This window comes from Thalia democratica, chromosome 2 (assembly GCF_965202585.1).
Source record: "Thalia democratica chromosome 2, ktThaDemo2.hap1.1, whole genome shotgun sequence".
In the NCBI taxonomy this organism is placed as follows: domain Eukaryota; kingdom Metazoa; phylum Chordata; class Thaliacea; order Salpida; family Salpidae; genus Thalia; species Thalia democratica.
The window spans coordinates 40,979,153-40,993,835 of NC_139166.1; the positions used below are offsets into that span (position 1 = coordinate 40,979,153).

The 14,683-nt window shown below is 25.2% G+C and overlaps 1 protein-coding gene across 4 annotated transcripts in view; it reads left to right on the forward strand.

Moving 5' to 3' along the window:
* LOC145849996 (laminin subunit beta-1-like) overlaps positions 1-13,502 on the forward strand; it is a 30,014-nt gene extending 16,512 nt beyond the window's left edge. For all 4 annotated transcript variants that reach the window (XM_082955126.1, XM_082955128.1, XM_082955127.1 and 1 more), the window contains 15 exons: positions 416-579; positions 730-1,169; positions 1,395-1,491; positions 3,104-3,295; positions 3,732-3,897; positions 4,524-4,708; positions 5,098-5,270; positions 5,490-5,558; positions 5,718-5,906; positions 6,827-6,965; positions 8,561-8,768; positions 9,547-9,688; positions 9,847-10,023; positions 10,137-10,281; positions 13,075-13,502. In XM_082955126.1, coding sequence (XP_082811252.1) covers positions 416-579; positions 730-1,169; positions 1,395-1,491; positions 3,104-3,295; positions 3,732-3,897; positions 4,524-4,708; positions 5,098-5,270; positions 5,490-5,558; positions 5,718-5,906; positions 6,827-6,965; positions 8,561-8,768; positions 9,547-9,688; positions 9,847-10,023; positions 10,137-10,281; positions 13,075-13,211 — 2,623 coding nt within the window. In that variant the 3' untranslated portion in view covers positions 13,212-13,502. The remainder of the gene's footprint in view (positions 1-415; positions 580-729; positions 1,170-1,394; positions 1,492-3,103; positions 3,296-3,731; positions 3,898-4,523; positions 4,709-5,097; positions 5,271-5,489; positions 5,559-5,717; positions 5,907-6,826; positions 6,966-8,560; positions 8,769-9,546; positions 9,689-9,846; positions 10,024-10,136; positions 10,282-13,074) is intronic.
* The last annotated feature ends 1,181 nt before the right edge of the window (positions 13,503-14,683 follow it).

Genomic DNA, 14,683 nt, shown 5'->3' on the forward strand with positions numbered 1-14,683 from the left:
CTTGTAAAAAATAAGTACTGGAAAAAAGAGTAGAAGATAAAGAAGATGAATATGTGTGTTTATTAAAGTAAAAACCATAATTATTATACAAGTATTATGTTATATTTAATAATCAACATATAATTTAAAGTAGTACTATAGCTTAAATTTATTAATTAATGCTTATTGATTTACTCCATTCTTAAATAAGAGTTATTAACATATATATTGTATCTACTTTTAGATATTAATCCATAATAATTATGGCTTATATTTTAGTAAACACACATATTCATCTTCTTTATCTTCTACTAAGGTTCAGTTGATCTAAGTTAATTGTTTAACACAGAGAAAAATATGTCAGTTAAATAAAGAAAAGTACTGTGGAAAATGTTGGTATTATTATGATATAATTGTTTATAACAACTAAAACCAGGTGTAAAGATGGGTACCATGGTAATCCTTTGTTAGGAAGTTTAGAAAAATGCCGTCCATGTAATTGTCCTGATGGGCCTAATGGGGACCGTCAATTTTCAACTGGTTGTAAAAAGGATGACTTCTCTGGAAGACTTATGTGCTTTTGCAAGCCTGGTTATACCGGTAAAATTTTATAAAAAATTAGATTAAAGCTATAAGATTAAAGCTGTATTTGCTTCATGTTTAAACTTAGGTTTTGAATTATTATTATGTTCTTTATATTTCTATTAATTGTCATTATTTGATATGTTTTAAGTACTATATGTTAAATAGGTGCGAAATGTGATGAATGCGCTTCTTCATATTGGGGAAATCCTGAAGATCCAAATGGAATCTGTCGAAAATGTCAGTGTAGTGGCAACATTGATGAAAATGATGAAAATGCTTGCGACGCGCGAACCGGTGTCTGCACTGGATGTCTTCACAACACTGACGGCGTTCATTGCGAGAAATGTCGAGACTTTTATTACGGAAGTGCTGACGATAGATCTTGCACCTCTTGTTCATGTAATAGTGACGGAACAGTGGACAGTAAATGTGTAGGTGATGATTGTGAGTGTGATGCTGTTATCGGACAATGTCAGTGTTTAGACAATGTAGTTGGACGTCGATGCGACCAATGCGAGCCCAACCACTGGAATTTAAAAAGCAAAAAGGGTTGCGAATCTTGCAATTGCAACTTAAACAATTCAAAAGGACCCACATGTGATGAGGTTTTTGTTTTCTCATAATAGAAATTTTTGTAAAATAAAAACTTTAAAATTTCACAGTTGGTCTATGTACCTAAGTAGTTTATATGTTCAATCATATATAGATCAATTTTTTTTATAAAGTAAAACTTAAAAATAGTTAATTTCTAAATGTGATTTAGGTTGAAGTTTTGTTTGATATACTTAATCTTTTTTAAGGCAGAAGCACTGATTTTTATTAAATTTTAGATAACAGGTCAATGTCAATGTAATGACGGTTTTGGAGGTAGAACTTGTGATGATTGCGCCGATGGATTTTATGGAAACCCAAATGTGAAGTGCTATGGTAGGTAAAACATATGTAAAAAACAATCAAGTATTTTTAAAACGTTTCAAAAACTGTTATCAATAGTAAATAGTTAACTGCAAATTAAAAATATTTTAAAAGTTTTGAACTCGATCAAGAAAAATATGTCAACTTAATGCTAAAATACTGTTGTTAAACTTCATGTACAGCTAATTTGTAAGAACCATTAGGAACTCGTAAAAATAAGATGTTTTATCAACTAATGAAAAGTAGAACTCTATTTTATTAAAAAGCGTCGCGCTATCGTCATATTTTAAGTCGTTTCAGAATCAAGTCTAACCACCGAAGTTCCTACGGTTACCACCACAAAGAAATTAAATACTAAAACTACGCCTATTAGTAATAGCCAGATACCAACAACGCATACTATGTCCACTACTACTATGAAGCGTACAACGTCCACTAAACAAATGCCGTGTGTTCCAGGACGTGGAGATAATATCGACTGCTGGCCACAAAAGGGTGCGCAAGTTACAACAACTGTTGCGACCAATGTGACAGATACCAACAGTAGTGGTAGTGATACTAAACCTCATATAACAACTACTGGCAATAATAATTTAGAGACAGTAACTACTTTAGTTACGACTGACAATGTTGCCAGTAAACAACCACTAGCTACCACGACTCAACAGCTTTGGCCGCCAATCGGTAATTGATTGCTGCGAGACGTTGTGTGCTGTTGGGAGTTTATAAATCAGTGTTAAAATTAATTTATCACTTTGACCTTTAGAGTACACCACTGGGCGTTTGTTTAATTTTGCGTGTGTTTTTTTAATTGATCACTGCGCACTTTATTGTGTATAACAATTAAAACTGTTTTAATAAAATCTCACATTCATTTTATATTTTTTTAAATAAAATTTCTGTTGTTGTTTTTTTTTTTTCTTAACATGCTGTTGTTTAGAAGTTTTTAAAACTTAACATTTCACTATAAAATACAAAATTAACTTTACATTAAAATTAAATCTTATATTTAAAAACTTCAGAAATAAACTTGCAATATTTAAAATTTATAACGAAAATGAAAATTTGAGTACAACTTTTACTAACATAGTAAAACTAATGCAAAAATTAGCACAAACAAAAAAGTTGATGATAATAAAACTTAAATTTTTTATAAAGCTATGAGACTGTATATTTACAATACCCTTTAAAATGTAATTTATTTATTAGTTTTTGCGAGTAGATATTATTTTTTAATCACATGATAAAAACTAATTCGTAGCACACTAACTCTTACGTTTAAAATAATACAACAGTAAACTTGGTTTATATTTTTAAAACCTTTTGATGTTTACTAATCATTGACATTAAGAAATTTTAAAAATAATAACTAATTTGAGAAAAGTTAGACACGTTTTTTAGATCTTTGAAAATTAACTAAAAACTAAACCTGGTTGTTTTTTTATGTTTTTATAAAATTTTAATTTGAAAAATAACAGATCATAACTTTTTTCCTTTTTTTTCTACTTAAATGTCAATACCATAGTTATATTCAAATCAGTATCTAATTTGCAAAAAGTATGTTTTAAGAGATATGAAAAATTTATTTAACTTTTTGAATAATTTATTGAAATTCAAATTACAGCATGCAAATGCGACATGGATGGATCTACTTCAGAAGTCTGTGACAGTAGAACTGGACAATGCCCTTGCAAAGAAGGAATTGGTGGACGTCAATGTGACCGTTGTCAATACGGGTATTTTGGAGACGTTCCTTATTGTGAAACTTGCGGAGAATGCTTTGATAACTGGAATGGAATAATTTTAAATCTCAAAAGTAGTTATGAAATTAAATAGAAATAAAAATAAATAAATTAATTAATTATATTATCTCATCTAATTTGATACAGTAAAAAATATATAAGTTACACTTTAGTAAATTAAATGACAAATTTTAAAATTCTAAAACGAAAAATATTACAGGTACAACATTTGAAAATTTTTCATTAGTAAATCAGTTAATAATTTTCATACATTTTCATAAGATAATTAAAAACTTTAATATAAAAAGTCGTATACCTATAAATATTATTTTGAATAAAATATATACATATGTATATATAAACATTGTTGTTAAAAATCAAAAACAATCTATGTGACAAAAAAGTATCTAATAGTTTAATTTGTTTTAGCTTAGCTGTTTTGTTAAGTAATAAATCAAAGTGAATATAAAACATTACGATAATCTTAAAGAAAAAATAAATTAATTTTAGACCGTGCAAATATTGCTCAAAAGAAAGCTCGCGATATAGAAGAGACTGGTATTACAGGAGCTTACGATGCCGAGTTCACAGAGATCCTGAAAATGCTTGATCAAGTTAACAATGCTTATAACGCTAATCCTGAAGATGGCCTTAAAGATTTTATTAACACTATTGAGTGTGTTTTTTTTTTCGTTTATAGATTTTATTGTATTAAAAACTTAATCATATTTTCATAGATAAAATTTTACTAACTTTAAAATTTTAAAATTAAAAACAGATACTTTGTACCATAAAACTAATTTATTACCTTAAACTAGTTTTTATAATAAAAAATGATATAATTATAACACAAAATAATTTTTTTGATATCGCTCAGACCTATTTAACATTAATATAATATATCTATAACATATTATCTACACTAGATTTTTAAGCGGAAGAGTTTTTAACTTTACAACTATATTAAAGATGTACATAGTTTTCTTAATCCTAAGTATTTGTATAATTTTATTAACTATTTTTTAAACAAAGTCTAATTGTTCTTAACATACTACTTTTAAGTATAAAAATATATAACTGTATGACAACGTATTTGTATAACATACAAAAAACACTATAAAAATATATTCTAAAAATTATCTATGAAAATTTATAATTTGCAAAGTTTTTATCTAAACTATCTGTAGTACTTATAAAGAAATTGATGAATAAAGCACTAAGTTTGAAACAAGTTTTTAATTTAGTTTAGGAGTTGTAGAAAACTACAACTTGAGTTTTAAAACAAATTTATTTTAATCAAAGGAACAAACTGTCTGAACAAGAAAATCAAGTGAGCTCACTTCGAAAGCAAATGACTAATATTGAAATTGATGACGCTTCAACAAGATCTGAGAACAAAAAACTTAAAAAAGAGTTAAAAATAGCTGAAGACTTGTACGAAGTGTTGAAAATTACAAAAAGCTCTATCAGCAAAGCATCACCAATTAGTGAGTGATTAAAAATTTTACTTAATCATGTTAAGCAGTTGTCTTAATTATATAAGTACTGTATTGCTAAATCAGCATCTTAATTTCATTACATAATAACAAGTTATATATACCAACGAGATTCGTAGTTTGTTTATTCTATAATTGGATATAGTGTAACGCAAAAAGTTTAGCACATAGTTTATTTATGTAAAAATAAATATTTGAAGTACAACTTTTTTAACTGCATAGCTAATTCTTTTTTGTGAAAGTTTTTTTTGATTAAGTGATTGAATAAACTCGTTCTTTAGCTGATTAGTAGCAATAGTAAAAATCTCAAGTTTTAAAAAACGTAAAGTTTTAAAAATACCCTTGAGCTTTTTAAGAATCATCTAACAAATTATTATCAGCTGCATTTCAAAACATTGAGGAACTACACAAACAAGCGAGTGACGCAGTACATCAAGCTACATCAGACACACTCGATGATGGAAGTTTGGTTGAACAATCTGAAAACGTCAGAGCTCAAGTTGAAGCCAGTAAAAGTGACAAAGAGCAAGAGATTTCAAACAATTTGCAACAAGTACTTCTTTACATTATTTAGAATATATTAAAATAAAGTAAACAATGTTGGGAAAAACATGAAACTAAAATATGTATTTTATACTTTTTGTCTTTTAAAATCGTTGAAATGGTAAAATTTTCTATTGTTTAAAGTTTAATTTAATTAGTTTAATTAGTTTAATAATAACTTTTATAGAAACATAGTTGTTTACAGTCATTCAAATATTGACAATTTCAGACAAAAGAAGCACTGATAGAAGTTGAATTAAAGGTTGATGAAATTACATTATCAGACCTTAATTCAAATGTTAGTTTAAAATTATATAAACATTTTGTTTGTATTGAAAAAAATAATATACAGAAACAACAGAAAAAAAAGAATTTCTTTAATAAAGATTTATTTTTGCTCCTACTACTACATAGGATAAAATTTTTGTTTACACAAATTTATTTATTTTAAATATAGGTATGTGGTGCAATAACAGAAGATTGTGACGCAACATGTGGTGGGGCTGGATGTGAAAATTGCGGAGGCGCTGCTGGTTGTAATGGAGCTGTTGATTTCAGTAAGGAAGCTTTGGAAAGATCTCAAAAAACAAACGATATTTTATATATGAAAGCTAACCAAACAAGCAACTTGCTCAAAAAAGTTAAAGTAAGTACTTAAATTTTTCATATATGTAAGCAAAGTCTTATTATATATGTCTTTTTTAATTTGTTTCTAATTGTAAACTTTTTTAACTTACAACTTATATAAACTTTTTAATCATAGAATTTCTACTTTTAATTTACGAAAGTGCAAAGCTTTTAACAGATAAACAGTTAATACTGTTAATATGTTTAACGTTTAAGTTTTTATTTTTATATTTAAAGCAAATAATAAACACTTATAGTTTTTAATCATAACCATCTCAAAAACTTTTAAGTTCCTTTAATACTTTTTTACTAGTGTTTTTAAAACTAAAAAATATCGAATTTTCAATATAGTTGTAAAGCCACAGAGGAGTCTAACGATTTCTTCATACTTAACATTTGTTCTTTAATAAAAACTTAAGAATATCAACTATAAGCTTATTCATATAGAATATAAAGATTTCAACTTACTTTTGACATATAAACGATTTCATTAAAAGCTTCCGAAACTAAAAGAAGTCAACTTTTGTTTATTTAGAAAATCGTTAAATGTTTCCTAGTGTTTTTAATTTTATAAAGTTTTTAGACTGACAACGTTTTAAATGATTACTTAGTTCAATTTTTTTTTCTGTTTTTGCACCTTCAATAAAGAACATATAAAACTTTTAAACTTGTTTCTTAATAGCATCTTTCTGAAAAGTTATTTGAATTTTTTAACGGTTAAAAGCAATTGAGAGCTTAGTTATTAATGTAAGAAAAACACAAGTTGAAAATATTTATTTATTCAATTGAATTTTTATCTGTAACATTTAAAAAATTTTGTTTTTTAATGGTAAAAAAAAAACATCATTTTCGAGCTTTTTCTGGTCAATTAGTTTGTTATACTTGACTAATATACAATAAAAACAATAAGACATGCACTTTATAAACATTTTAATATAGGATACAAAAGAAAATGCAAAAAAAGCACGTGAAGGTGCCACAAAATTACGAAATGAAGCAGAAACTATCGAAAAACTTGTAAGAGAAAAAAACAAAGCAATCAAAGATCTTATAAAAAATATCCGAACTTTCCTAAAAGGTCTGTTGAGGTTCAGTATACTTGGGTGCACGACTATTCAAATTCGGACAATTCAAATTCCGACAATTCAAATTCTTAATAAAAGATTAAAACAACTAAAAATAAAAAAGTAATGTGTATTTGACTTAAATAAAAAATGCATATGTGAATCATATTAATATCTACAGGCCATTTTTTTCTTTTTGCAAAACATTAAATATTTTTTGAGATATGGTTTATATAAAGTAAAATATATAGTTATTTTTAGTAATTTTAAAATATCTTGAAAAGTATTTTAGATTTTGAAAAAAAAGAAAAAAAGTGGCTTCAGATACTATTAAGATCTACATATGTATTTTTTATTTTTTTCAAATTTATATTACTTATTGAGATATAGTCCTTTTAATATTTTTTTAAGAATTTGAATTGTCGGAATTTGAGTTGTCCAAATTTGAATAGTCATGTAACCAGTATACTTACAATTTATACTGATATCTAGCACATACTTCTTATATAGATCTGTGATAGCCTATAGATTTAGTTTTGCTAAATAATAGCTTGACAATTTAGAATTTTTATATTAAACTACTATTTTTTTTAAAGTACATACTCATTAATTAAATCAGTTGAACATAAACAGCAACTGAATTTATGAATATACAAGGTTGACCATTTTAAAATTTTTCGTAAATCAATTAAAGTTGAAAGTTCAACGGCACATACAGCTTTAATTTTTTTTTAAACTAAATGCATAAGTTATAAAAGTTTTTGTGCTAAAATATATAATAATATTTTATAGTTAATAAAGTAGTAAATACATATTTCCATTATTCATCAGCTAATGGTTAACTCTTTACAAGTTTTTTAGTTTAGTGAAGTATGTTTTATTTTGAATTCAGACAAACATATCAATTTTTTAATCTTTTTAACTTTTTTTAATTCTAGAAAAATGAGTGAAAATAAATTACTAATCACAATATTAAATAAAGTTATTTTTGTCTAATCTTTTTGTTTAAGTTTTAGTTAAAAAACAATAGTTAAAACTTTATACACTATTTCTATATTGTGTTATCTAATCAAAATGGTTTCTGATATTTTGTTACCTCAAAAATGTTCAACAACCTCTAATTTTATTTTTTTTAGAAATGAAGAATTTATATCTGTTATGTTTTAGATCGCTAACTATTCTTTTTACGAAAAAATAATTGTTTATACTTTAGTTTACAGAATAAATTTATAATAAGTACATAAAGTTCAAAATGTTTTTAAAAATAATAAGAACCAAAAAAGTCTTAGAGTTTTAGTCTTTTTTTAACAAATTAAAAAAATCTTAACTATAAAATACTATTTGCAAACTACATAATTTTCAAATTAAGTAAATTGTATTAGGTTGTTTAAAAAACAAATAAATTACTATCTATAAACTATACGGTTAAAAAAAAACTTTAAAAACTTATTTCTTAATTGAAAAAATTAACTATTTCATTTGTTTTATATTTTCTATTATGAGTATTTTTATTTTTTTAAAGATAACTTTATAAGTATTGTGTTGCTTTTTATTGAAGTTTAAACTTTAGTTGAAATGTTAGAAACTTCTATTAATATGTTTGCAACAGATGACCGTGCAAGTCCTAGTGATATACAAACGTTAATTAATATGATAAACGATCTTACTATTCCAATCACAAAAGAAGGAATTCAAGACTTGGCTAATGAAATAGACGACTTGGTTGAAAAAATTCCGAGTGTTGATGATGTGTTGAAAGACACTGAAAAGAGCTTACAGTTAGCTGAAAATCTTGAGAAAGATGCTAACATTGCAAGGTTCATTTGCAATTACATTTTAAAAAGTGTATAGTACGCTTAAAGATGATTTTAATAGGTTTTAAGTACATGTAATTAGTTTCAATAGTTAAAAGGTTAAAAGTTATCAGCATTAAGCTTAACTAAACTAAAAGGAATTCTTTTAACTGCTTATAATAACTATTAAAATAAATCTACTCTTATGGCGTTTATAAACTTGACCTTTCATTTCAAAAGCCCAATTTAAAGTTAAATTTTGTTTTAAACTTTATTGATAAAGTTAGAAAATCTTAAAAGTAATTTTTAAAATGTATGTTATAAATTTTAACTATAAAGACATATACTTGGTTTTGGAAGCAAGTTTTATGCTTTCCGAATAAAAATTACTACAGTACTAAATTTAAAGAATATAAGTTTAGTTGTATGAAGATTTTATCAAAAGTAGCAAATATACTATCTAACAAACAATCTAGTTAAAGTTAAACAGATATATTTTAATGTAAACCATTTACACCTTTTAAATTTTATTACCTTTCATTATAAAACAACAACAAGTATATAATAACAAAGTATAACAGTTAAAAACTCGTTTAAAGGTGAAATTAGATAACTATTATTAAAGAGTAGAAAAGTATTATTAACTTTTTTTTTGTTTTAAATAATATTTATGTACTTAAAAATATGTGTTACAACTAAAACATATAAGAAAATCTTGTATCTTCGTATTTTTTATTATACATTGTTAGTATAGTTATATCTAATAATTAATAATAAAAGTTCTTACTTTAAGTATTTGCAGAAATCACGCACAAAGAGTAAAAACAAATGTTGAGGAAGTACAGGAAGCTCTCAAAAAAGCAGAAAATGCATCATCGCAAGCAGAAATAGCTAAAATGAAAGCTGTAGAAGATGTTACAAAAGCAGAGAAAGTTATGCAGGATGTAAGTTTCTATCGTTTAAAAATCTTTTTACAACTAAAAAACGTTTTTTGTTAAATAAATTGATAATTAAAATCGCGGATTAGAAAAGTTTTAAGTTTTAAGTAACTGAGCGCATTAAATAATGACATCTAACAGAAAAGTTCTACCTGTATTTACAGGTGGAGAAACAGACAACAGCTATTGACAAAGAACTTAAAGAAATTTCAAAGCAACTAAACGGTTTTGATGAACGGCTTAGTGCTGCAGTTAATAAAATTGCCGATAACAAACTTTCTTTGACTACTACACTTAAACAAGCTAAAAAGTCCATGGAAACTGCAAAAGAAACAATGAAAGTAATAACACTTTAGAATAATGTAATTGTAATATTTACATATATCTAATATATAAATATGTTTAGTTTTTTTATTTTAACTATTTTCAAATAATAAACTTAAATAAATTGTAGCTGTGGGATAGCAAACTTACTTTAATTGATGAAGGGAAAAAGAAATCTGAAGATAGAAAGAACCAAACTGATAAAATTAAAGCGCTAAAAGAACGAACTACTAAATTAGTAAACAAAATAAAAGCAGAAAATGTTGAATCAAAAGGTAGTTTCACAAGTTTTTAAAGTACATACTTGTTACAAAAATATTTTGAAAAAGTTAAAAAGTTAGGTTGATAAAGCTGAGAAAATTTACTTATGTAAATATTTAAAAAAAAAAAGTCGTGTATTTTTCAAGTTTATAGTTGTGTCAAACTTATTTAAACAATACTTTAATGCAGAGGTCGACAATCTGCGGCCCACGGGCCATATGCGGCTCATGTAGGGTAAAAATGCAGCCCGTGATCATGAAAACATGAACCGTTAAAGTAGATTTTCAAAACATTTATTAGATTCTATAGGAAAAGTAAAAAAAGGTCTTAGGTAGATTTTAAGGGAAATTATAACACAAGATTTTCTGAAGTTTAAATTGAAGAACTAAAAAAAAAAGATCTTAGTTAGAATTTACGAGAAATTAAAAACTTACACTAGATATTCTGAGGTTTGAAGTGAAGAGAGAAAACTCGAACTACAACAGCGGCCCGTAAATATTTAATTTTCAATATTTGCCTGCGACCATGAAATTCTTCTGATCTCTGCTTTAGAGTAAAAATAAACCAAAATAAATTAAAAAAAAAAAGAATTATATTTTAAATAAGTTCTTTAGAAATAGTAAAAAGTTAAAATACAAAAGCGAATAGCTAGACAAAAATATGTTCTTTTAAATAGATTGTTTTGTTCAAAATAAATCGGTTTACACTTTTAGTTACTAAAACAACAAAAACTACAAAAAATAATTAACGGATGCTAAAAAAAGTAAACTGTCAATATGTTTATTAAAAAAGAGATCCAAACGAGACAAATTTGTTGGACAATAACAATTTTAAAAAAGCAAATTAAGTTTAAACTGACGTATATTTCTATGTGTTAAACTAAAACACAGTTCTAAAAAGTTCGAAAAATTAGTACTTCAAAGAATAGAAGATTAAAAAAATATAGTGTAAAAAACAATGTTTATTTTATAATTCTAATACTAATAATGTATATGATTGATATATTGTTTATTGAATGATAAAAAAGCGCTCAAAAAGTTTGGTCTAAGGACCTGGTGTACAAAGGAACTTTTCGGTTATTGAGTCGTACGCCACATGCTTATAAAGTTTCTTACGAGCTATTGCACATAATTCTTTTTATCATTTAAATATTTAAATCTTTAGTAATAATACAACCAATTAAACGAAATGAAAGAAAAGAAAACTATACAAAAATTAACTAAGTTTTGTGTTTAAAAATGTACCTAAAAACTTTTTTAGTAACATATTAATTAAAATAATATATAACTTTAATTTAACTTATAAAAAGAGATAAACAATACTAATTGCAAATATGTGATACTTGAATGATAGGTTACAATCTCTTAGTAAAACTGTAATACGCTGAAAAATGTTTACGTTAAATTTTATAAGTATTTTGTGCTAAAAATGTAGTTTTTATTTTATTTAATTAAATTTACTTGAACAGTAAAAATAACTTTGCATTTGATTAGATAAACAAACTATTGTATAGTTTTTTAATAATTTTAAAAAAGTGAAATCAACCATAACTGAGCTTAAATTTTATAAATTAAAAAATAAACTTAATTACTGTAACATTTATGCCTTTAATAAGTACTACCTTTAATAAGTAAAAAAACAATAATAATACTAACAACAACAAATTTCCTTCTCCTTTAAAACATACCCTGTTTATATTTTGAATACTTGTTTAAGTCTGAATTTGTTATAATAGAAAGCAATCATAAAAAAGAAGGTTTTTTTTTCCTTTGATTCCCTCAGAAAAAGTGATTTTATAACATAAGTTTGCTTGAAAAAGTTATCTCAGCTTACTATTTAAATACTTAATTTTCTGTTAAAGTATATACATTTCTAACTATTTTTCTTACATTGGCATAATAAAAAAAAACAAAAAACAAAAAGTTTGTTAGTATTCTGAACTTGATTCAAAAAAGTAATCTTAAAAAATAATCTAAAGAATAAAAATTTATTAATTTATAATCATTAGTTTTTTTTTATTTAAACTTATAGTTTATATTTATATCCCTTTTTTATATTCTATTCTTATTAATACCTATACTTTCGTAACTCCGTTGAGCTGTGCTGTTAGCTTAACACATAGAAACGTTTGTCATTTAAAAAATGAAGTACTTGGCAAACTGTTGTTATTGTAAAAAAACTTAACTATTTTGTAATTTAAAACTACTTTAAAGTTTATAAAATTTATGCTTAATATTTAAAAAATTTTATAAAAAGAATGTTTGAAATTAAAAACGTATTACTATTTTAACCTATATTTTAACAATAAGTTATTTTGACAAAGGTATTTTAGCAATTTAGTTTAAACTTACATAAAGTGAAAATATTGTTAAAAATCTTACAGTTTGCATTTAAACCATTTTTCAAACAAGTAAGTTTATTTTAATTCAAAGCTTAAATGATCTTTTTCTAACTAGCATGTTTATAATTTCTACTTCATAAAATTTATAAATTGCTAACTATTTTGAGTTGTAGCTAACGGCTTTTATATAATCATATTTTACTATACACGAGTTGGCAAGCTATGGTTTGCATTTTGCAAGCCATTTATTCCCGCCTAGGAAAAGTCTCTAGTTCGCGACGTACTTTTTTAGTATGAACATTTATTTGTGCAAAATATCCAAAGTTAAGATTTTTTGTGACAAAGTTTTATAAACATTTTCTTATTTTTTAGTCAGAATAAGCGATGATGTTTATTGAATCACTTTTTTACTTTAGTTTTGCTTTTACACAGTGCTTTTTTATAAACTGTGAATATTATTTTACAGCATTAGAAAAGGAATTTAAAGACCAATCCAAGAAGCTAGATGAAAAGAACAACCAACTAAACGATTTGATAAAAAGAGTCGACGAAGCATTCGAAAGAATAAAAGCAAAAGAATCATACCATCAAACTTGTTCTTAAATCTTTAATTTTTGTAAATACCTCAATATAATGACATCAACTAAAAGTGTATACAACATAGCATAGAAATCATAAATTTATGTTTTCTGCCCAATATTTCATTTTTCAAGCATATAAGTTTTTAGTATTATTCATCACAATTAAGCTTTTTGCCACTAGCTTCTTTTGTTTTACAAAAAAAAAAACTGTTCTAAATGATTTACATCGAATTGATAAACAGTTTTTAAATTTTTTGTTTGCATGTAGCGGATAGTTGTATAGTCATCGGATATAAATAAATTTTAATCTTAGGTTGATTTTTGCTTTAATATAACTTTTAAGCTTAATAGCAGTTACAACATTAACTAAATAAACAAATAGTTAGAGAACTTTAAATCTTAAAAATAATACACAACTATACATAGTTTAGACAAAAAATACGCTCAAAATATCTTTTTCTAGGACCTGATGCACGAAAAACCTTTCGGTTCTCTAGTCGCACACAACGGATACCTTTTAACGTCTTGTCCAGAACAAGCTTTAATAAAGTTTTTATACTACTAAAAAATACCTTGTTTTTATAAAGAGAAAACACGACGAAAGTTTCTTACAAAAAATTTTAAGAGAATAGGAACTTATTACTTAGGTTAATTATCTAAGTTTTCAAAACATAATCAAAAAAAAAATATTGTTTAGTACAATAGCTACTTATTATAAAAGTTTTTCTTAACAATAAAACTTTACTTTTACTAGATAGTAATATTTCTCAAATAATTTAATTAAAAACAAATGAAATATAAAACTTAAGTTATCTTATTAATGTTACTTTTTGTTATTTTTAACTACGGTTAAAACATTAGTTGCTAATAATGTTTGATATTAGAATATCCAAATGAAAAACTTCATTAAAATATACAACAACAGTCTTTAAAAGTAGTCTGTTTATTAAAACTAACAACTATTCTCTGTAGTAGCAAAGCTCGACGGTGTTCTTGTAAGAAGTACTTCATAGGTAAAAATTATAAATATGCGTTTCCTACAATTAAAAACATGAAAAAAGATAAACTAGGCGTTTAAGTAAACTAATTACATTTAGTTAATCTATAACTGTTTTCGATCTGTTACTTATACTTATAGTATATACATCAACCTACTGAGAAATGTCTTTAGTTAAAATAAATTGAGCTCTTAAAAATTATGTACGTTTTTTCAAAATGAGTAATACCGTCCCTTGGGGGGGGGGGGGCAATTTTAGCTATCAGGGGGAAATAACTAGAAAATAAAATGAGTAATTAACCAGTTAAGGGGCGGTATCTTATAAAATTAGAATTTATTTTTGAATTCTTGCCAAGTAGGCGAATATGAAAATAAGCTTGCAACCCCTGATTTTTACAGTTTAAAAATAGTGTTAGACCTAAACTTGCTAAAATACAATCTAACTTAGGATACAAATATTTCAAAAATGATAAGTGTAAAATAACCTTGTGGTTGAT